General features: G+C 42.9%; 1 protein-coding gene and 1 long non-coding RNA gene across 15 annotated transcripts in view; one reads left to right on the top strand and one right to left on the bottom strand.

Moving 5' to 3' along the window:
- LOC117402054 (voltage-dependent P/Q-type calcium channel subunit alpha-1A-like) overlaps nt 1-24,767 on the bottom strand; it is a 130,014-nt gene that overhangs the window by 10,533 nt on the left and 94,714 nt on the right. For 5 of the 14 annotated variants that reach the window (XM_059006892.1, XM_059006891.1, XM_059006898.1 and 2 more), the window contains 10 exons: nt 20,310-20,415; nt 19,994-20,101; nt 19,433-19,536; nt 13,015-13,121; nt 12,253-12,385; nt 9,408-9,521; nt 7,060-7,077; nt 6,587-6,622; nt 2,910-3,102; nt 1,596-1,834 (listed from right to left, as the gene is read on the bottom strand). In XM_059006892.1, coding sequence (XP_058862875.1) covers nt 1,596-1,834; nt 2,910-3,102; nt 6,587-6,622; nt 7,060-7,077; nt 9,408-9,521; nt 12,253-12,385; nt 13,015-13,121; nt 19,433-19,536; nt 19,994-20,101; nt 20,310-20,415 — 1,158 coding nt within the window. The remainder of the gene's footprint in view (nt 1-1,595; nt 1,835-2,909; nt 3,103-6,586; nt 6,623-7,059; nt 7,078-9,407; nt 9,522-12,252; nt 12,386-13,014; nt 13,122-19,432; nt 19,537-19,993; nt 20,102-20,309; nt 20,416-24,767) is intronic. The other 9 variants (XM_059006894.1, XM_059006903.1, XM_059006904.1 and 6 more) reach the window with 6 other exon arrangements.
- On the top strand, nt 4,744-24,370 carry LOC131705014 (uncharacterized). Its single transcript, XR_009310119.1, has 3 exons — nt 4,744-4,790; nt 7,817-7,907; nt 24,201-24,370. It is a non-coding gene; the product is annotated as an uncharacterized LOC131705014 (long non-coding RNA).

The raw sequence follows: 24,767 nt of genomic DNA, 5'->3' as shown, positions 1-24,767 counted from the left end.
GTGTAGAGAGTCCCAGGTGTACAAGAGGTGATGAAACTAGAGGCCAGTCAGTGTTCACCATGTTCAGTCCATGATGCAGAGTCTCTACTCTAGAAACCTGATTGAAACCTACAGATTGAAGAGCTTATGAAACTGCTTCCAAGCGTTTAACTCCAGCCGCTCTACAGCTCAGTACACAATGCTGGCTTGGGGTTTCAGTCACAATGCCAGTTTTACTCCCTCCTGTATTTTAGAAGCTTTGCTGCAGCAGATGAGGCACCCTGCGAGCAGACTGAGGCACAGAGTTTTGGTCCCACCACCCCCAGCCCCTTCACCACTGATAAATTGTTTCCAGCTACTTGAGTTTGCTTAACAGTTTGAAACCAAGTAGTATTTGCTAATGAATGCAGTATATGACAATGTGCTGCTTGCGGTAGTAGTACTAAAAGTACAGATGTAATTGCTAGAACAGTATTTTAGTAGAATTTTCTTATGTCTTATTTGCACAACAGGAAGGAGTGACTCCTAAGTTATGTAGCCGATGGTTTGTATTGGTTAGTAAGATACGTTGGGTGATACACAGTCTTACTTTACCAAGACATCAGTTTTGATAGAGCACTGTAAAAGGTGTAGCAGAAGAAATGTTTTTGCGTGCTATTTTATCCAAAGCAACTTACAGAGACTAGGTGGTGAACTATGCATCAACAACGGCTGCTGCGGAGTCACTTACAATAGGACCTCGGTTTTATGTCTCATCCGAGTAAGTGAACCGTTGGTGGGCTGAAGAAAGGGAATCATTTATTTATTTATTTCTTAATCTCTGAAGCATGTTTTGCTAGTGCCTGTGTGTTGCTGGAGTGTGTTTGAGTATTTAAGAATGTGTATTGGGCAACAGTCTGTGTATGTGTGTGTGTCTGTGTGAGTGTGTGTGGCAGTATGTTAGGATGTGTGTGTGTGGCAGTATGCTGTGTGTGAGTACAGGGGAGCAGTGTGAGTGTGTGTGTGTTTGTTTTTAATGGTGTGTGTGTGGCAGTATGCTGTGTGTGAGTACAGGGGAGCAGTGTGAGTGTGTGTGTGTTTGTTTTTAATGGTGTGTGTGTGGCAGTATGTTAGGATGTGTGTGTGTGGCAGTATGCTGTGTGTGAGTACAGGGGAGCAGTGTGAGTGTGTGTGTGTTTGTTTTTAATGGTGTGTGTGGCAGTATGTTAGGATGTGTGTGTGTGGCAGTATGCTGTGTGTGAGTATAGGGGAGCAGTGTGAGTGTGTGTGTGTTTGTTTTTAATGGTGTGTGTGGCAGTATGTTAGGATGTGTGTGTGTGGCAGTATGCTGTGTGTGAGTACAGGGGAGCAGTGTGAGTGTGTGTGTGTTTGTTTTTAATGGTGTGTGTGGCAGTATGCTGTGTGTGAGTACAGGGGAGCAGTGTGAGTGTGTGTGTGTTTGTTTTTAATGGTGTGTGTGTGGCAGTATGCTGTGTGTGAGTACAGGGGAGCAGTGTGAGTGTGTGTGTGTGTTTGTTTTTAATGGTGTGTGTGGCAGTATGCTGTGTGTGAGTATAGGGGAGCAGTGTGTCTGTGTGTGGTGCAGTATGTAGCGGTTGTGTGTGTGTGAGGCCCACCTGTCTGTGAGGCATGCAGTCTCGGCCCTCGCTGGGGGAGCGTGACCACCGCCTGTCCCGTGTCCGCTGGCCCCCGTATTCCTGCCGCTCGGGGGTGTAGCGCTCCTTGTCTACGGAGCCGTGGTGGTGGTGGTGATGGTGGTGGTGCCTGCGGTCTTTCGGCCGGCCACGCTCCCGGTCCTTCTCCTTGGGGGGCAGGTCTCCAGACTGCGTGGTAGTGCTGAGGTCCGTGCCCAGCCCTGGAACAGCAAGCAGCTCCATGAGCCACTCTGAAACACACCTCCCTCCCTCCCTCCCTCCCTCCCTCCCACTGCACTGACAACAAGCAGCACCAAGAATCAATCTCTGAAACACACCTCCCTCCCTCCCACTGCACTGACAACAAGCAACACCAAGAATCAATCTCTGAAACACACCTCCCTCCCTCCCACTGCACTGACCACAAGCAGCACCAAGAATCAATCTCTGAAACACACCTCCCTCCCTCCCACTGCACTGACAACAAGCAGCACCAAGAATCAATCTCTGAAACACACCTCCCTCCCTCCCACTGCACTGACAACTAGCAGCACTAAGAATCAGTCTCTGAAACACACCTCCCTCCCTCCCTCCCACTGCACTGACAACTAGCAGCACCAAGAATCAATCTCTGAAACACACCTCCCTCCCTCCCACTGCACTGACAACAAGCAGCACCAAGAATCAATCTCTGAAACACACCTCCCTCCCTCCCACTGCACTGACCACAAGCAGCACCAAGAATCAATTTCTGAAACACACCTCCCTCCCTCCCTCCCACTGCACTGACAACTAGCAGCACCAAGAATCAATCTCTGAAACACACCTCCCTCCCTCCCACTGCACTGACAACAAGCAGCACCAAGAATCAATCTCTGAAACACACCGCCCTTCCTCCCACTGCACTGACCACAAGCAGCACCAAGAATCAATCTCTGAAACACACCTCCCTCCCTCCCTCTGCACTGACAACAAGCAGCACCAAGAATCAATCTCTGAAACACACCTCCCTCCCTCCCTCTGCACTGACAACAAGCAGCACCAAGAATCAATCTCTGAAACACACCTCCCTCCCTCCCACTGCACTGACCACAAGCAGCACCAAGAATCAATCTCTGAAACACACCTCCCTCTCTCCCTCCCACTGCACTGACCACAAGCAGCACATAAAACATAGTGAAAGCCCTTATCAGCTCCCCTGAAGCCCCTACCAGCTCCTCTGAAGCCCATATCAGCTCCTCTGAAGCCCCTACCAACTCCTCTATCAGCTCCCCTGACCCCCTGTGAGCTCCTCACCTGTGTCTGCGTCAGTGTAGCGGCTCAGTGACCTCTCAGAGGTGCGGTGGCCCCTCTCTCGACGTCGGTGGTGCCGCTGGTTCTCCTCAGGAATGACGCGCTCCAGCGAGTAGTCGTCGAGCCGCACGCCCTTGGAGCGCCCGTGTCCCAGGCTGGAGGCGGAGCGCTTCATGGGGCTCTCGTCCGTGATCGTCTGCATGGAGACAGGGAGAGAGAACACACTCAGCTAGGGGGGACACCTCACACTGAAGGGAGGTGGGGGGGCAAACTGATATCAGGCTTTGTTTCAGTTTGTCTTGCATTGAATGTTTTTCTCCAAACTCCATAATGATGTTAGGAGCCTGAACTCAGGTATGTAAATACGACATCAATTACAGAGCAGTTTCACCCATTCCAGGTTTAAATTCAAGCTAGATTAGCCACAGCGTGTACAGGTAACAAGCTCAGGTGTCTCTTTATTAAATACATAGTAAAACCAGGAAGGGATCAAACTGCTATGCAGTGGGAGTTTTATTTCCATTCCTGTACATATGACATGAGACTAAAAACCACAAGGGTGCTTTCAACAAGCCTGTAGGCAGTAACCTGTTCAAGCACATTCCCTCCAAGCCCCTCAAATCAAGACTTTTAATTATTGAAAAAAACCCTTGAAAATGTCCTCTAAAACTAGTCGCTTTAAAAGCTGAATTTATGCATGCTTAAATATGATAAATGCATGTTTAAATATGGTATATATATTTTGCAATATGATTTATGGATTTAAATATGATATATGCATGCTTAAATATGATATATGCATGTTTAAATATGGTATATATATTTTGCAGTATGATATATGGATTTAAATATGATATATGCATGTTTAAACATGATAAATGTTTTTTTTAAATATATAAAACATTTTGAGGAGTCATAGATTAGGGTGTTTATTATAAAAAAAACACACCGACTCTGCTTTAGGTGTTAAATATACTGCAGAGTATCAGAGAATATAAATGAGATGTTTTACACTCTTGAATGTGTTTCTTTTGCTTGCACACTGGGGGTGGAGGGCAGGGTCCAGTGGAGGTCAACGTGGCATTGCAAACACAGGAGAGGCTCTGCCCTGTTGAAGCTGACTGCTTCAGCTGTACAATATCTACCCTGCCTACCTGCAGGGCTCAGTGTGTGTGGCTACTTTTTGAAATGGGCTGCCTTGCCCAATAACAGCAGTCACATACCCAACACTTTTCAATCCAGACATTTGGGTACAGGCATTTTAGGGTGGCGGGTATGAAAATGTGACACCCCACCAAGTAAGTGTTTAGCGTTCCTATCCTGTTACAGGCACTAGGTGTTTAAGGCTGGTCAATCACTTCCTTTCAGATTGAGGCACTTTACTATATGTTAAAAAAAACAAATGTTGAGGCAGCAACTCTGACCTGTCTACCCTGCTGTCTGTCTGTATTCTCATTAACAAGGTGACAATCACAACTACATCACAGTATAACAAGGGGTCTCACACACTGCAGTCTAATAGCAACACAGCAGTTTACAGATTCTGTGTGTGCGTGTGTGTGTCTGACCTGATGCACCCAGTGTCTCGTTTGTCCCTGCCGAGGTCAAAACTGGGCCATACCTGATTACTAAACTAAAAAATTCTACCATGTATACATTAGCTGTAAGTGATTCAGAGCTGCTGACTGTAATGTATTTGTATACAATGTGTTTCTTCTAATCAATACACTAGTGTGCACTGTGTTCCACCACAGGCATGCTACTGGTAGACTTGTAGTTTGCTGTAGGCTCTGGATTGTAAACTCTAAACCCACTAAAATAATCTTCCTTGTTGTTCCAGAGATTGCAAAAAAGAAGTGCTGCCATCCTTGAAAAAGAGACTAGGTGAGTTTCTGCAAAAACCTTTTACCAGACTTCAACCAGAACATACTTGGTTTTGAGGATAGAGTTCAATATACTAAATATATTAAAAATAAATACAATTACTAACAGACAGCCGATCCAAGCCTTGCTTGTGCTTGGGTGAGGACCCTTGCAGAACTACAGAGAGATGGTTTTAACTTACAACATCCGTTATATCTGAGGCAATAAGTCCTCTTCACTGTTAACCCTGTGCATTCCCAACATGCTGTTCAGGGCACAACAAGGCAATGCCTCGGTCACAAGCAGAGAGAGGAGAGGCAAGGCAGGGTGGTCATGCCCAGCATGCACAGTGCGTACATCCTACTCATTGCCTCTTACCTGTCTGCTTCTTCAACATCCTACAAGGTAACAAGCCTGCGCAATTCTCATGCCACGCATCTCTGCAGCAGTGTTTCTGTTTCACAAGGCAAAGCATCGCGTCCGGGGGCTTGGCTGCACCAGCTATGCGTAAATTTAAACTTTAGCTTCGTTATAGCGAAAGTCTTCACTAACTTTGTGTGTTTTGTAGGCTGGTGCAACCCTGCACAGGGATGACTGACTGCATCTGGCTCCAGTAGACCATTCAGACCAAATTCTCTTAGTTTTACTGAAAGATCTAGGATAGATTGTGCTGTGTACTAGACTGAGAGCCTTACAGATTGGAAGATTATGATGGCAAGGTTGGAACCCAAAAACTGGAATCAACTATTAGGAAGGAAAAACAGGAACACTGCATCTTTTCAATCATCCTCACAACGATGCGGCAGGGACATGCAGGCAAGCCGAAGGGTCTGTTCAGTTGCTGGGTTAGTTCACCAGGGGCCAGTTTTTCAAAACATTTAATCTGGATAACAGTGATCCGGATTTTGTAATCCTATATTTTGTGATTGAAATTACTTTTACAAAACCAGATTTTGTAATTGTAATTATTTGAAAAGCCGGGTCAAAACAATCCGGATAAAAGTGTTCTCGATCACAAAATATAGGTTTACAAAATCCGGATCACTGTTATCCAGATTAAAAGTTTTGAAAAACTGGTTGACCTGTAATCTGGACGTGAAGTGTGTTTGAGTTTGGTTACAATGTCCTCTGAAAGGCCAGGGTTGCTGGGATACTATCCTCCACTAACCCACAATACAGTATGTTTCCGAGCTTGCTCTCAAACACGGTTGTGCTAATATGGGCAGGGCTTTAGTCTTCAGGAGTTTTTTTTTTTTTACGACAATTAATTTTCATGACTGCAGAAACTAGCCCTGAAACTGTCCTGCTAACTGCAATTTGCCAGGGATAGATGGCAGCTGAACAGCCCAGCTCGCACACAGTTTAGCTCTAAATGATGCAAATGAGGCTTTAACAGAGACAAGAATTAAAATGTCTGAATACAGAGAGTGACAGAAAGAGAGAGACAGAAAGAGATAGCGAGACAGTCAGGCAGAGATGGGAGAGAGAGCAATAGAGAGATGGATGAAGGAGAGAGGAGAATGTTGCTGGGAGTCAACACTAAGCACAAGTAAAAATGGGCCCTCAAATGTGCTTCCTGAGTTCGAATACCACCTCACTGTCACATTTAAGGGAACATTCAGTGTTTAAAAAAAAAGCACCAGAGGCAGAAGAAATCAGACTGGCAGAGCCACAGAAGACGAGAGACAGAGCAGAGAGTGAGAGAACGAAAATTGGAAGAGATGGTAAGAGAGGAACATAAAGCTTAGCAAGAGAGACAGAAAGAGGAGATGGAGAAAGAGAGAGATTGTGAAAGGAGACTGAGACAAGGTACATACACTGAGGTTATTTCCGCGGGGCCGCCCTTTTCTCCTCTGCCAACAGCCACACAAGAGGCGCACACACACCGAAGCAGGAGACAGAATCAGGGGGAGGGAGGAGAGAGGGGAGGGAAGGAGTGAGAGGGGAGGGAAGGGGTGAGGGGGAAGGAAGAGGTGAAGGAGGAGGGGGGGCAGGACACGGTGGTGGGTGAAGTGTAAGGGAAGGACCAGAGAATAAGAAAAAAAAGAATCCAAAACAAAATGAGAGAAAACAGAACCAAACAAACAAACAGACAGACAGACAAACAGAATACACAGAGGCAGGTGTGGGGGGGAGAGGCGCCATGTGTAAAGAATTAGGATGGGGTGGTGGGGATAAACCAAAAAGAGAAAGAGGAGGAGGAGAAGAGAAAGCAGAAGATATCCCAGTTAGACACCAAGCAGCAGTGAGAGACAGCGCAGTCACATCAATACCACAATTACACACTTACCCGGCCGCTAGGGAGATACTGGTGGGAGAAAGGCAGTGGTTACATATACAGCGCACATAGGAAGCAAAGACTTGAGACACTGAGAAGCACACTGAACTCACAAAACCCGCTGGATAAACAATGATGGAGTCAGTCAGCAGTGAAAATGTGCAGTTATTGTAGATCACTTCAGAGACCTGCTAGAGCACTGTGCGTCTCAATGAAACAAACACCCAGCCCATCCCTGATCCCTCCCAGTGCGTCTCAATGAAACAAACTCCCAGAGGTGGCAACCCTAGCAGCTACACCAGTACTGACAGACAAACGGTTTAGTATGAAGGCTTATCAAAGCATCATAAAGGTAAATGCTTGAATGCTAAACTATATGCAAGATAAAGAGCTTTGTTTGCGTAGAACATTTCAGACACTTCAATAAGTCAAATCGCTTCATGTTAATACGAGCTGTGGATGAGTCTCTCACTGAATGTGTGTGTCAGGTGGGGTAAGCAGAGATGGACAGCTGATACAGATTCATAGTGAGCTGTTCCACATGCAGCCTGACATGAAACACTGAGCGTCATTACTGCTGCAATTACAGCTGGAGACTGCAGTGCTTATCCATCACTGGGACCTTGTGCAGCAAACTTCCGTATTCCTAAACCGGTCTTGTCTTTTTTTAGGTTTTTTTTTTTGTTTTGATCGGGTCCAAATTTAAATTATTGTGTGGATTTATTTAAATTAAATTGTTTTATTATATATTTTTTAATTTTCTTCCCAGGACGGACAATGACAGTCCCCTGCCCCGGTTCTCTCTGCATGTCAATGGCGATTTGAACCCGGATCTCCCACCACCGGAACGCCACGCCTCTGTAAGTAAACTCTGTCGTGGTTTCACATCACAGCTGTTCAGGTTGCCCTACAGATTACACTACGCCTCCTTGAAGGGAGCGCATATAGGAAGCCGTCTGTAGTTGTGCCTCATCAAACAGACAAGAACAGCACACAGTCTGAGTCTAGTGGAAAGAGCACTGTTTACAACTTGATGTGTAAAGGACATCATTTTTAATGGCATATCTTATACACAGGAGTGTATATATATATATCCCAATAGTTGTTGAGATGGTGTTGCATGTGCTAGTTTACTATGCATTAAATGAGAAGCTTTTAAACACACGTTTAATGAATAATGAATGTGTGAACATATAAAGTACTCTTTATAGTAATTGAAGTGAGGTTTTGGGACCTGCTTGGTTGTGCTGAGACAGTATGAGGTCCAGTACTAATGTGAGACCAGGGGGCTCGTCAACTCCAGTACTCGGGATCCACTAACTCACCTGGGCTGGGCTGCACCAACTGGACGTACGTACATCTTAAAAGTCAGTCTTAAACCCCAAGTCAGACGTTGTTATGTCTAACTCAAATATTTTAATTATGCCTGTTGCACCATCAATTCCTTACGCCTGACCTTTCATAAGCTCTATACTGACGTGTCCTTGGAGACAAGCTTAGACTAACTCTTTACACCTGCCCTTATAAGGTGTAGGATTTAAGCCCTGGTGTGGCTTAGGTCAAGGTGGTGCAATCAGAATACGTTTTACACCTAGCTTATGCTCAGTTTTAAGTCAGACGAAGCTAAATGCCAGACTTAAGTCCAGTTGGTGCAGCGCAGCCCTGGTCCTAATTATAGGGCTATTATTTTTTATTAACTGTGTGTTGTTTTCTCAAGGCTGGTTCATACTTCAGCCGTGTAACCGTCACTGAGTGCCATTTGTAGCCTCTCCAGTCGAGTGACTGATTGATAATCCAAGGAGACTGGTGTTTTTCTCAGCCGTAGCACAACCATCTCCCTGAGTATGAAGGAATATGAACGACCCGTCTTGACGAACACGGAAAATGTCCAGAGCTGTTGGTGAGCTCTCTTTTACTTGCACAGGAAAGCAGTGCAGATTTAAAGTACATGCTTAGGTCTGCATGTGGTCTCCCGAGGACTGGAGGTGAGAAGCTCACCCTGGAGGTGCAGTAAGGCGGGGAGGGGACCTCACGCACCCAGTGGATTATTCCTTCTGCTTTCAGAATTAACTGCAAGCCAATATGAAACCAGTTATGCTTGCTAAAGAATGATGAAGGTGATTAAATAACAACAACAACAAGAAAAAACCTTTCGAAACATAAGAAAGAAAAAAAAATAGAAACCCAATTAAATTGCTGTGGGATACACTATCCTCTCGGGGCCCTTTTTTGAACCACAAACCGTTTCCATAGTTTTATTAGCATTTTTAATGTTATCAATGCCAGACTGCCACTTCTGAGAGGATAGTGCAGCCAGGGGGGTGAGGGGGATGTGGGGGTGAGAGGATGAAGGTGCTCACTTGGTTGTCTGCAGGAAGTCGAGGCATGGAAGTGGCTCTCCCGTGCCCTTCTATAGGAAGATATTGCTCATTGTCGGAGTAACCGTCCTGCCCCATCTCTCTCATCTCTACCGACTGCAAAACAGAGGGAGAGCAAGGGTCACTGCGCGGGCAGGTAGGGCGAGGGGAGGGTCACCGTACAGACAACGGGAGAGAGCAGGGCAAGGTGGGGGTCACTGAACGGGTTGCATTTAAACAAATAAGGGGACCCCCACCCCTTCTTCCTAAACCAAAAAGGGGGTCACTGTGTCAGAATGTGAGCCATCGTTGCAGTCCATTATTTATTTATTTATCTTACTTATCTTCCAGCCAGGTCCCTAAAATGTGCATTCTGAAACTACATTGCTTTCCAGTGCACAAAGTACTTACACATGCTCAACATGTACATACCGTATCGTTCTCAGGCTTAAGAATCGTAATAAATCATTTTTAAAACATGTTTGTGTGTGTGGTTTCCAGTCATCGTTTCTGTGCACATTAGAGAGTCCAGTACAATACAGTTACAGGACCTGGTGTGAGTAGAAGCCTGTGCTGGGAGAGTGCTGCTATACTGGGCAGAGTGGACAGGGTGCTCTGGATGTACACAGCAGCAGAGTGTCTGTCTATCACTGATCTGCTCCTTGATGGCTACACGAAGAGTGGATTGAATAAAGATAAATCAATACACCTGGGCCACATAGCAGGTGAATAATGATGTTCCTTAAGAATTTTGTTTTTTACTGACCACCTTAAATGGTCATGCTGCCGTGGGGTGGTGTGAGAGGGAGGGCTCGGTCATAGAGCGCCAAGGCAAAGACTTACCTCTCGTGAATTTATCTAGCTCTGTGGTTCTCAACCAGTACAGAGTCCTTAGGGAAGCTCTAATAATTAACTGTCCAGGCAATTAACAGTCCCCAGCTTAGGGGCGGGCGCTTTGGGGATATGAGCATGGTCTAGAGTGATGTCATGAGCTGAAGTTAGTGGGGATTCTGCATGGCAAACTGGGGGTCCCCCAGTTTCATGCTGTATGAGAGTGAGCTGTGAGGGTTAGCTATGGAGGAAAGAAGTAACATGGGATTATTCATTCCCACTTCACTGTTCGCTGCTACACAGCCCCCATGACTGCCGGGCCAGGCTGGCTGTGAACAGAATCTGAGGCCAGCATCTCAACACTCTGTATTACTCTCAAACATTATACAGCAGAATCTGAGGCCAGCATCTCAACACTCTGCATTACACTCAAACATTATACAGCAGAATCTGAGGCCAGCATCTCAACACTCTGTATTACACTCAAACATTATACAGCAGAATCTGAGGCCAGCATCTCAACACTCTGTATTACACTGGAAACATTATACAGCAGAATCTGAGGCCAGCATCTCAACACTCTGTATTACACTGGAAACATTATACAGCAGAATCTGAGGCCAGCATCTCAACACTCTGTATTACACTGGAAACATTATACAGCAGAATCTGAGGCCAGCATCTCAACACTCTGTATTACACTCAAACATTATACAGCAGAATCTGAGGCCAGCATCTCAACACTCTGTATTACTCTCAAACATTATACAGCAGAATCTGAGGCCAGCATCTCAACACTCTGTATCACACTGGAAACATTATACAGCAGAATCTGAGGCCAGCATCTCAACACTCTGTATTACACTCAAACATTATACAGCAGAATCTGAGGCCAGCATCTCAACACTCTGTATTACACTCAAACGTTATACAGCAGAATCTGAGGCCAGCATCTCAACACTCTGTATTACACTGGAAACATTATACAGCAGAATCTGAGGCCAGCATCTCAACACTCTGTATTACACTCAAACGTTATACAGCAGAATCTGAGGCCAGCATCTCAACACTCTGTATTACACTGGAAACATTATACAGCAGAATCTGAGGCCAGCATCTCAACACTCTGTATTACACTGGAAACATACAGCAGAATCTGAGGCCAGCATCTCAACTCTCTGTATTACACTGGAAACATTATACAGCAGAATCTGAGGCCAGCATCTCAACACTCTGTATTACACTCAAACATTATACAGCAGAATCTGAGGCCAGCATCTCAACACTCTGTATTACACTCAAACGTTATACAGCAGAATCTGAGGCCAGCATCTCAACACTCTGTATTACACTGGAAACATTATACAGCAGAATCTGAGGCCAGCATCTCAACACTCTGTATTACACTGGAAACATTATACAGCAGAATCTGAGGCCAGCATCTCAACACTCTGTATTACACTCAAACATTATACAGCAGAATCTGAGGCCAGCATCTCAACACTCTGTATTACACTGGAAACATTATACAGCAGAATCTGAGGCCAACATCTCAACACTCTGTATTACACTGGAAACATTATACAGCAGAATCTGAGGCCAGCATCTCAACACTCTGTATTACACTGGAAACATTACATAGCATTTATATTGATGTGTAACCTATCAAATTACAATTGTATGTTTTTGTAGGAGTTGCAATACAGAGTGACTTGTAATGGTTTACCTGTGTGTATGTAAACTGTTCCTAAGCTGTGTAATCTTGTCCTCAGTTGTTTTAATGTGTGCCAGACTGCAGTGAAGCTCTACATGGGTATATGCAGTGTCTCCTCACTGTGCAGCTGTGCCTGTGTATAGGCAGTGTATCATGGTTGGGTGTAGCTGTGCCTGTGTAATGTATGTGCTCTGTATGCCATATATATATTCAGACTGTGTAGGGCTGTGGCTGTGAATATGCAGTGTATATATGCAACGTGAATGCAGTGTACAGTATATGCTGTGTCTCCTGGCTGTGTACCTGGGGGTTGTGCCGGGTGTCCTGCATGTCGTCAGGGTATCTCTCTGGGCTCCAGTTCCCTGCCTTTTGGAACATCTCCTGCGCTCTGGCAGTCACCCAGGACTGGCTCTCCGGCATCCCCCCCTCCTGTGGGCTGGGGGCACAAGAGCAGGAGCTTGTCAGGTTAACAGCAGGCTGGAAACTAAACTCTCCCCGATAAATCTCAAAGCTGTGAATCAGTTCAATGGAGAGCTCTTTTGATTTAGAGGTGAAGGGTTCTATTCAAGACTGTAAAGAGGTTAAGATGACTGTGTCTATAGTGTGGTCTGGTTGGGCAGTTCTGCCCTCTACTGTATGTTTGCTACATGCAATTCATATATATGGTCAGCAGTATAGACACATATTTACATTATTTCTGCTTAACCCTGAATTGCCAAATGCTTTTTTGTTCTGTAATTTTCCCTCGTAAGTTGGTTTGTGACTACTCTGCCAAGGTGTAGCAGTGGGAAATGTTGGTGAACAGCGTTTAGGGATATGTTACAGACATGGAAATAATGACTCCCATTGCACAGCAGTTTTACCCATTCCAGGTGTTAATACGAGTTTGATTAGCCACAGTGTGCATAGGTAACAAGCTCAGGCGTGTCTTATTAAAACCAGAAATGGATAAAACTGCTATGCAATGGGTGTATTACTTCAATCCCTGATGTTACAGTAAAATAAATACAAGAAAATGTCCCTGTCCTGAAGCCAGAGAGAGTTGGAATGGACAGGGCTACTTACACACTGTCAGGGTCCTGCTGAGGATCTGGCAGGCCATTGAGTCCCTGCCCCCCATCCTGCGTTGGGGAAGGAGGCTCCATGCGCTGAAACATTAATGGCGTTCGATTCTGTGTGAGATACAACATGGCCTAGAGCTGGTATCAGACAGACTAATGGGAATGGAGAAACAACATCCAGAGTGCAATGGGGCTCCACCGGCAGCAGGAGACAGCAAGGAGAGGAGTGCACACAGAGCATTGGGGGAATTCTGTAGATGCTCAAAGTTTTGTATTGATATAGCTTGGAGGTTTTTTTTTTAAGTGAACTCATAACATTGCTGTCTGTAGGATACCGATGGTTCATGCCAACAATTCATTTACTTCCAGCCTTCTGCCCCATTAGTAAATGAATATTGTTAACCAGTTGGGTGCTAATGTGAGGTCTGGCTATATACCTTTATATATTGTGTTCCTTACTTTTAGGAACAAAATAATATTATTTTGCTTAGGCTTGGTGTTATTATTATTATTATTATTATTATTATTATTATTATTAATCAGTAGTTTGTAGGGAACATTCAATTCACACTATTGCATTATGAGAATGTGCATATCTGCTTGTTCGTACTTTAGCTGCAATGGAGACTGATGATCTATGATAATGATCTATTCAGTGCTCTGGGCTGGCAGCTCCACCCTTTCCCTTAAGGACAGAGGGAGCAGTCCAGTCTCCATGCCCACCCACTCCCCACCCTGCCTGCAAAGGTGGCCATTCATGTCGAATATTAATCTGTTTTTTATGCGCCTGTTTGATTCGTTACCCTTTCTAGTGGATTGAGATTTAAGGGAGCATGTTTAATTTGGGCTCGCATTGGCACTTATAGCAAGGTACATATAGAACAGAAGGCCACGGAGCGGAATGTATTGGTCCTTTTTGCTGCAATAGCTAGTGTCGGATCCACATAGTCTCTTCTAAGTCTATAAACCTTGCCTTTCAGAATACCACCCAGCTTAAGCATAACAGAATTCACTGTAAAGCTTTTAAAGGGAAACAATCAGACCTCTAGCAGCTAAGTGGTTAAACCCAGAAAATTCAATCAGAACAAAAAAAGAGCTGGTAGGTAGATAAAAAAGAAAAAAAAAAAGTGCAAAATTAAAATCTGATAATCTTCGTTCCAACTCTGAGCCCCACCGAATTGAAAATGTTATCGTTAGAGAGAGACGCAGTAAGGAAGGGAGAGCTGAAGCTGGTTTCTGTCACACTTGGATCCAGATTGTTTGTTTTGAGTCCCAGAACAAGACCTTCAGTAAAGCGCTCTTAAGATGAACCATGCAGCTTTGAATGCAGGGTGATGAGCATGTGTACCGTGATGCACTGTACAGAGATGCCACAGACACAACCAGCCCTGCTGTCAGACAGGGGCAGGGAGGCTCTGGCTAGCTCTTGGCCAGGCAGCTTCTGTTGTCTACAGAGGGACTGCTGAGAACAGAAGCAGCCAGCCAGACTCCAGCGCTCGGCCCTTGTGTTTGTGGGATTCCCAGCTGAGGGGCTGGCGGGTGCTGGGTCCGGCCTCACTGCTCTGGGCGTGTGCTAATCCTGTGCTCAGAGCTCAGCAGCAGCAGGAGTTTTGCATATCCACAGCAGCAGCAGCAGCAGGCTTTGGCATGCACACATGGGGAGGAACGCTACTTCTGAGACAAGTTAGCTAGTAGTGATGCATGCAAGCAGGCTGTATACAGCAGGGGGGATAGAGGGATGTCAGGTGATCAGTAAGTAAAGGATGAGACCCAAGAGAACAATAGAAAAAAAAGCTGTGCTAAAGAACAGGGTTATACTACACAAGAGCCTCTGCTAGACAGTTATAATTACTGAAACAGTTCATGCTTTAGCTGCTTTATATAATATCAATTAAGTCTCCCCTGGCAAATCAAAATGACGATTCACAAGTATTTCATCTCATTTTGCTACTTGTGCATTTAAAAAAAACCAAACAAACAGTTTGACAAAAATTCTATCAGACAGTAAATGTGCCACACTCGACTTGATTTATGATATATGATCCTCCTACATGAGTGGCAGCTGGTGCTTTGCAATCCCTTTGCCCTTAGACAGAAGCACACGAAGCAAAAACAGACATGTGCTGAAAGAGAGCTCACTTGTCTTGCAGATTGCAGTCATAACTGGGAGTTGATTTGACATTGCAGATAAAAATGTGTACAGTACCGTTCCCTAGACTTAAAAGATCTGCATCTGCCAAGTGGTACTGGTGTTGTTTGTACCTGTGTTTGATGGGTTGTCATTGCAATGGATAATGATCAGTCCAATTCTTTATCGTATAACAGGGAGGAACCCCTCAGCATAAAACAAACCTTTTTTGTTTTGTAGGATTTACCTGAAGTCGTAGTTGTATAGTTTTAGGGATTCATTATTTGTGGGGGACTGTGGTTGTGAGAACAGAGCAGTGCTGCAGTACTAGTATCTGTGCAGAGCCCCCTTGCTGGGGGAGGCTAGTCAATAACTGCTCTTATCCTAATATTCTGTGATGAAGGGTGTGTGTCTCCTGGTCACCCCACACACAGCCAGTCCATGCTAGCACTCTGCACAGTCCTGTGCTGCTTCCCAGCTCTTTCAAATAAATATTGAAGTGCTAATATCCAGAGGGACAGTAAAATGTCCCCCGGGGTCAATAACGAAAGATGCTGCGTATGGTTCTGTACAGGATTCCATTAGCATTAAAGTACTGAGTTTAAAAATGAATTCTCAGTTTGTTCCTCTGTATCGCGATTCCTAGCGGTATGCATGCAGTCGGGATTTCCTTCCTTATGCTAGGGATCGTCTGTGTTTCTCAAAGGTCTTATCAGTAGAAATTCTGCTGTCCGTCTCTCCAGTGGAGCTTTCCAATGGACTCTATGATCCCATCAGACAGCTGGCTGCTTTTTCTGCTTCAGATGAAGGTTTATTCCCCCAGTATATACTAGTATTTATTTATTTTGTTTACTATGAATTTTATAGTTTATCTCCAGTAGCCAATTAGTGCTGTTTTAAATTTCATGCATGTGTTTTTTTTATTTTGACTCAATGGTGATTTTGAGTATGCTATAGGTTTTTTTTTTTTATGAGTTTCGTGGAAGGTCAGAGCACAGAGCAGGTAATAATCTGATCAATGCGTTTATGTCCATATGTAAAAATCCAAGTGCTGGTATCATGATAGGATATCAGCAGGGCAATACGGGTTAGAATGGGGTCGTAGGGCATTGTCAGCAGGGCGTTGTTGGAAAATGGGAAATGGACTTTCAGTTTTTAACTCACACTGTATTTAAATACAAGCATTCTTTATAAACAGTCGGGAAAATGTCATTTTTATTAATTCAGCAAAGCAGGTTTGATTAAAAAGAAAAAAAAAAAAGGTTTTAAATTAAGTATATTAGAGTTGCATGCGCAGGACAAGTGTGTCTTCCTTAACCCCCCTGAATTCCCCAGCGTATCTCCCAGCACCGGCAGGCTGCTCTGCACCTTCAGTGAACACAAACGTCTGACTGGGAGAGTTTTATCAGCAGAGGGAGACTTAGCCAATGTTAAAAAAACTTTATTATTTTGCTTAAAAACTGAAAAAACACATTCCATCCAGAGCCATGAGAAAGTTCTCTTTGGGAATCAGCCTTGCTTTGGTAGCCAGGTTGATTCCTCACAGCTGAGAGACAGAGCCTCCCTCCTTCAACAGGCTGATTCTTCAACACAACCAGTATTTTATCAGGGCGGATTCGCTGGACTTGTTTAATTCTTCAGTGAGAATGCAGTGAGATCGTTAATGTATACACGCCGTTTACGACAGGGAGAATATTAACGAGAGTCCAGCAGAGAGCGGCACTGTGATGCAGGGCCTAATGCCTTTCGGATTGGGTCTCTGGGGTTTCCTAGTAGCGTGTGAGGCTCTGAAGCCCCAGCTTGTTCCAAAGGGAGGCTCCTCTCTGTCACCTGCAGTCCTTTTGGGTCCTGCCCCCACCGAGATGTCTGACTCAAACTTGATCAAAACGTCACACACCCCTGAGTTCACACAATACATCAGCAGCTCTACACATTCTGCTGCCCATTGCAAAGGGTAAACGGGGAAGAGATTGTGTGTGGTTCAACAAAAGAGAAAGTCTAAATAAATATATATATATATATATATATATATATACAGGGATAGAAATAAGACTCATATTGCATAGCAGCTTCACTCATTCCAGGTGTTACTACTTGATTAGCCACAGTGTGTATAGGTAACAAGCTTAGGTGTGTCTTATTAAACTCATAGTAAAACCAGGAATGGATCAAACTGCTATGCAATGGGACTCTTATTTCCATCCCAGTGTATATATGTATAGACCAAAGCTGTTCTCACTCTTTTTGTCATTTACCTTACGGAATTTATTAGTAAAATGTCTACACATTGTCAAGCTACATATTTACAGTCTCAGTGGGCAGTCATCAACTTAAGTACAAGATATATATTTTTTTCAATCAAACACTAATAAAGAGGGAAGGGTTGTATATGGGAGGGCTACAGTCCATGAGGATTATTGCTAGCAGTGGTTGGTTGTTCACAGTTATGGTTGGAGGCGGGAGGGATTGGGATTGGGGGGAGAGATGGGTACTGTACAGTCAAAAGCTAGAATGGAAGCACAGCAGGTTCAGGTATGCATTGTAGAGCCGGAACAAAGACTCCCCCGAGACTGCAAACTGAAAAGTACTGGCACTTAGCTGTGATCAACCAGAAGTATTTTACCTCTTTTCCACAGCACAGTCAAACCATCCCAGGCAGGCCTGATACAGCAGCACAGAGACCTGGGTAATGCTCCACTGCAAGGCTGGGTGCACAGGCTGCAGTCACGCCTATCCTATATATAGTTGTAATCAGGGGTTACCTTGTAAGGAATAGGTACTGGATCTTAGAATTGAGGAACAGGGTAGCATTTTTGTTTGTAGAACTGATGAACTGATGATCTGCAGTAGCTTCTAATGATGCTTGTTGGTTTTGTGCCTTATTGTTGGTGTCAGTAGCTGCATGCCGACCTTTGCCTAACTTTTTTTAACATAATCTTCAACAAACGCTAGTTTTTGGCCTTTTGCCGTTTGGGTTGTGAAAAAGACGAGTCATTTTTAAAAGCATTTTATCTTTCAACATTATTTTTTAAGTTACTTTCCGTGTCTTTAACATGACTGGCTACCTGTGTGCGTTATTGCAAACCTCCATCGTCCCATCACCTTTTGCTCAGATTCATATGTACAGAATGCTGCAGGGCTCTGGTACTCCCAGTGGAAATATACTGCCTGGAGCCCATTGCTATGTGTGTGGCAGTGGAAAAGAGATGTCAAGATTTATTGCTTCATTTAAACACGGTTTTTGATACAAAAAAAAAAGATTTGGTACTAACAAAGAGGGCTGGAGTTTATTCTTGTCTTTCAAAAACATCCTACGAAAACTCTAAAAGTTAAACAGTCTTTAAATAAAGCACGAGTTACGATTCGTAATCATTTTGGCTTGAACTTCAAAGCTTGGGTTGTTGCTGACTGGAAACAGCCTGGCTGTCACACTAGTTTTTGGGGGTTGCTAGTAAGTTTGCAACATTGCTAGACACATCACAGCCTTGCTGACCCTCATGTTTGTTTTCACTTTTAACTAATACTGTAGTACCATTGGATATTTAATAAGCTCCTCACAATACAGAGGTTTCCTTAGTTTAACATTATGATCCGTGGGCCCTGCTGTTGAGATGATGAGCTTATGGGCTAAATCAGGGAGGATTATTTAACTATAGAACTGTAGAACAGACAAATCGAGTCGGGGAGAAAAAAACGTTTCTGGCATGACAGGAGTTCATTATCCTGTGAGAATGCAGAGCAGGCCCTGCTCACAATGCTTTAATTCAGACGGCGCTATTTCAAGAACGTCTGTATGAATAAAATAAGAGTTGAGATCATGAAACTGCCCCAGAATATTCCTAAAGAAGCCTTTGTTAGTCCAGAAGAGTCTCGTTAACGTCAGACCGGATTTTATGGAACATGCACATGAGCTGGAGCTGCGTGAACAGAGCCCTGCATGGCAGTATTGACTCCAGTTGCTTAATGGTGTCAAATTCAAATTCTCCAATGGATTAATTTAACCAGGATAGAACCCTTGAGATGTACATCTCATTTCAAGGGATCTTGGTAGTTTCCTAACCTCTGATCTGTAAAAACACAGGAGCTACTAACCCTAAACCTCTCAAACGGGCATGCAGTAGTTGTTGTTAGGATTCGGGGTCCATGCACCGGGCCACGGGTTTACGTTTGCTGTTGGTTTGTTTCGTTTGGTTTTTGCTTTGCTGGCAGGGGAGTCTTTGCTGCAGCCACAGTAGTTTTTTGCTGAATGCAGAGTTAGTTTGCGATTGCAGAATGTGCTTCACTATGGCAGTACCTGCTCCTCCCGGAGAGCCTGAAGCTTTTTGGCTTTGCTCTGCCGGTAATACTCCATGATCATCATCGCCGCGTAGATCTTCCCAACCGTCAAGTCACTAGTTGCTATAAAGAGAGACAAGTTAGCTGATACAATTAGATCGGTATGACAATACAAACGATGCTCACCTCAATTACGCAATGATATATCATGGAAAGAAAGATCACGATCATCAGCCCTATTCATGAAACTCGTTTTCAGATTTCGTAATGTACTAGTATTATATTGTTTAAATTCTGAGAAAGGTTACAACCAAAAACATCAGTTAAAGTAATATGATACACAGAAAACGACTAATTACTATGATTGCTAAAATGAACCTGTATTTAAAATAATAATAATAATTATTAAAATAAAATGAACCTGTATTTAAAATAATACTACTTATTATAATGAAATGAGTGTATTTAACATAATTATTATTATTGAATGAATCTGCATTTAGCGTGATTGTTATTATGATAAAAGGAGCCTTTTTTATCCAGTTCCTATGATGATGGAATGAGGCTGTGTTTAACTTACCCTTGTGCGGAGTGACCAGCAGGTCCAGTGTCTTCTGAGACAGGTTCGGCCAGATTGCCATCATCTCCTTCCGCAGCTCCGCGTCCATCTGGTGTTTGTCTGCCCCTCCTGTTTGTTTCACAAACTCACTCATTTGTACACGGGCACAGATACAGTTCAAACACACTTTTAAACACAGTCACATTTATAACACATTCACATATATTTTCCTAAATATGTAAAATCAATTCAAATTGTAAAAAAAAACAAAAAAAACACTGCATGATTGTGATTAAAGGAAAGTATCTCCAGTGGTCGGGGCTCCAGGCATACCCACCCTTAGCTATTTTGATGTCGAGCGCTGTCCTGATCAAGGCCATCAGGGTGGAGTTGAAATGGACTGTGTTGTCATCTGCGACAGGCAGATCCATTCTGAGCAACCTCTGTAGAGAGCGGGACAGAGCGGGTGAGATCGGACCAGAGCAGCAGGACAGAGAGCTCTGGAGCAGCACAAGTTTCTACTGCCTGTCTTCATTTACCACATTTCTTTTTTTATTTTTAATGTAGAGTGCCCAATTATTTTACCCTGATTTTCTCCACAGTTCAATATGTCCAATTATTATTTTTCCCCTCACTGCAGCAATTCCCCACAAAGCTCAGGAGAACTGAAGGTTCAGTGGTCGTCCTTCGATCCCATGTGCTTTTACCAAGGGAAACCCTCAGGGACCCCATATGTACGGGATTATTTTAAAGGCTTGCCTGAAGGCTCGTCTGCCCTGCTTGTAAACAGTGTAACTGGGTTAATGATCCTTGTAAACAGTGAAACTGGGTTAATGATCCTTGAGGCTTGGTGGTCCAGTGGTTAACGAAAAGGGCATGTTACCAGGAGATTCCTGTTTCAATCCCAGCCACTGACTCTCTATGTGTGACCCTGAGCAAGTCACTTAACCTCCTTGTGCTCCGTCCTTCGGATGAGACGTGAAACAAACGAGGTCCTATTGGAAGTGACTGCAGCAGCAGTTGTTGATGCATTGCTCACCCCCTAGTCTCTGTAAATCCCTTTGGATAATTGCAATCATAATAATAATAATAATAATAATAATAATAATAATAATAATAATAATAATAATACAGGCAGTAAGGCTTGTTCTAGTGGAGCTCCCCCAGCCTGCATGGAGCTCCAGAGCTCATCCTGCAAGGTTCATCTTTCTTTCTTACAATAAAATAAAATAAAGTAAAAACAGTGAGTAGTAATTCATTGTTTTTTATTAATTTATTTTTTGTATTTATTTATTTTTAAACTTTTGACATTCAAGTAAAAAACAAACAAACCAAAAAAACATCAGGCACAGACCTCATCACAAAAAAAGGATGCATTATCTTTATCAAAAAGAAACAAACAGCAGAACCGGACATTTCATCTCAAACCGGGTTGCTATTGCACAATGCAGAACGTCACGAGCCGGGCAGGCAACCATGCGAGACGGGCATGCGGCATGCAGGACCAGGGCACTCTCCACAGGACAAGCAGCACACAGAAAGCATCTACGGATAACACATGAGAGACTCATTCATAGCTCTGCTATAGAAAGTGCTATCCGGGAAACTGAGCTCTCAGTGCAATGGTGCATCCTACAGGGTGCTAAGAGCAGCATTCACTATCTGGTCTGGCCACGTGGTATAGGGAGATGGGCACGGGTAGTGCATTAAGAGGCTACGTTCAGCTGAAGGCTATGAGATGGTATAAAAGTGGATTTTATCACTGTATCAAAAAAGGGATTTGGTGTTATTAGCAGGAAGAAGAAAAAAGAGAGAGTTAGCGAAGACATGAAAAGAGAGAGAGAGGGGGGAGAGGAGAAAAAGACAAGGAGATTTAAAAAGAAGACAGGAAAATCTACCACCACACAGCTGATCGTGTCCAAAAAAAAAGAACAGCATCCTGTCTGAAGCCGCTGTTAGAGAATGGGGTTTTGAACGAGTCAGCGCTGCTTTGAGAGTAACAGCGCTCCAGCTATGGTTGTCATAGCTTTGGGATGGGAATTGACAGGGTGTTGATGGCAGCTTGCAGAAGAAAAAACAAAACACACTATACAGGTAAAGGCTGCGTAAAAGGAACTGCCCTGGGAAACGCAAATAACTGTACGAAATCATACTGAAAAGAAACAAAAAGCCAGCATTCTCATGTACCGTTTCTTTATGCTTTATATTAAAATAATGTTAAACCAAAATTATACTTGTTTTTTTTTATAGAGAGTGTGCAGAAATAAATGTCCCCTGGACAGTTCCCTTAACCCATTTTATCCAGAATCAAAGATTGTACTTCACAGGGTTTTACCGGTATATTGGTCTTTTTTTTTCTTCGTAATTTGGTAACACTTTACATTAAGTGACTCTAATTACTGTGTTTATACAGTATTCACTTAATAAATACATGTGTACTTGCACATAATTCTGCATAGTTACAATGTACTTAGTGTGTAAATCTTGTTGCGCTATATATGCAAGTACACAATTGTATCAGAAAAGGTTTAGGGTTGGGGTTAAAGTTAGGATTGGGGTTATATCGTGCACAAAGACTTCCACATTAAGTACATTGTAACTATGCACAATAACGTTGTAATTGTCCTTGTTATCAATGTGAGATTCACATCGTGGTGCGCCCCAATGTGAAAGCAGGGCTCGATTTAGGGAAGGACACTTCAGGAGGGAGGCTGGCAGAACCCAGTATAGAGAGACACAGCTGGAGTTTAACTGCAGAGAAAGTGCACTGCCTCAGTGCCTCAGTGTAGCGTCAGGTTAGCAGTGTGTGACGGAGGGCAATCTGCCGGTTTGGACTGTACAATAAAGGTGCCACATTTAACCCTTTCATGCATGAAATATTGAAAAAAAAGTAGTTCTTAAGAAATATATTTTTCCTTGAAAATATTTTACATTTTATTTCCATTGCTTTATATGGAGAAGAAATGGCATCCTTGTATGAAGCTGTCATGCATTTGTGTCTTCCATATGTCCCCATATAAAGACTAGAAGACAGTATTTTTTATCGCCATGCATGAAAGTATTAAACAGTTATACATTTCAGTTTATATTCAACTCATCCATTTTTATTTTTAATTGATTAACACATTTATCAATAACTCATGAATCCAAATAAATAATAAATTGCTTAATTCTTTATTTTTTTTGTCAAAGTCTCCATTTACATTGTTAACTAAAAAGTTACTGATCTATATTTAGAAAACAGTTTCTCATACTTTTTTCTTTATTAAATCTTTTTTTATATATATATATATATATATATATATATATATATATATATATATATATATATGTGTAATATATTATATATATATATATATATATATATATATATATATATATATATGTATGTGAAAAATTAATGTGTGGACTAAGGTTATTTCTCAAAATCAAGTAGCATTTTAATTCAACATATCTCTTTAAATATGGCACTTTAGTCAACAGACAAACGAGAGATACTTGCACTGTTTTAATCCGATTCATTGCAGTCACCCTGTAGCTGTTTTTTTCTTTGCAAAAGAGATGGAATCAGGAATGGGTCTATAATGACTTGTACTGTGACTGCTCCATTACCAACAAAGAGCTTCTTTTAAACAATCAGAAAAAGAGATTGACACATAATTGGTGTTTCCAAGATACAGTTTTAGTCCCTTGGTGTTGTGAAACCGGTTTCTAAATCAAAATGCACCAAATATTTATCATTAAAAAAAAAAAAATCAGTCGACTCATAGGGGCCCCGGGCAGATGCTAAGACGTGGGCCCCTCCCACCAGCACATTGGATGACTTCCACATAAGAAATAAACAAATCACTTTAAAAATTCAGAATGCAAACTAAAAGATCAGTAGGCCTAATTTATTGTCACATACCTGTTAAAAGGTTATTATACCATTTTATATTAAAATTAAAGAGTGTCAGGAACTAGACTATGTCACTTTAAGGTGACATGCGGTACTATTATGAATGTGTTTAATTTATGTTTTTCACTACTCTGTAGATATGACCAAACTTAGCCTACTGGGGCCCCGGGCACTTGCTGCTCGCCCCTGAAACCGGCTCTAAGTGATACTACAGCACACTCGATAATGGCCTATAAGTATTTGTCATAAAGTAAGAAATTCTGTGCGAAAACAAAAATAAATAAATCCTGTCATGTGAACTGAGTGTTATTTATTTTTTCTCCTGCACAGGTGAAGCTATAGTGAAGGTCTCGTAACAATGAAGCAGGCAAGCACGTTGGAGTGGAGAAGAGGGAGAGCGAGATCAGTGATCAGGTGAGAGGTGGAGCATGCAGGGAGGAGACTGGGCACAGTATAGTATGTAGAGAGGAAGAGGGACCGTAAAACATGTTAGAACTGCATTGACAGAAAAGAAAAAAGGCAGAGGTGGAAAAGTTAGTAGCAGTTTTGAACGGTCTGGAGAATTTGGAAAAAATGTATTTTTTTTTTTTAAGGCACTGCTATCTATCAATAAAAATAATTATAATAATAATAATAATAATAACAATAATCCTAGTGGTCAGTCTTCTATCAAGCTAACAAGTATATTGAAATAAATATATGAGTGCGTTCGTATCACACAAGAAGAGCCTGTGGCTATGCAATCCACAGGTAGGAAAGAGACTGAGGGATAAGGCAGCTTTGAAAGCATCTCTCTCTGCGGTGTACTGTACTTACTGATTTACTGTTCTGTACTGGGCATATGCAATAATAATACACCACTGTTAGAAAGGTCACACAGCAACAATGCAGGTGTTT

Source organism: Acipenser ruthenus, chromosome 34, assembly GCF_902713425.1.
Source record: "Acipenser ruthenus chromosome 34, fAciRut3.2 maternal haplotype, whole genome shotgun sequence".
Classification (NCBI taxonomy): Eukaryota; Metazoa; Chordata; class Actinopteri; order Acipenseriformes; family Acipenseridae; genus Acipenser; species Acipenser ruthenus.
Note: the sequence above shows the minus strand (reverse complement) of the source record. Positions and strands in the feature narration are given on the sequence as shown.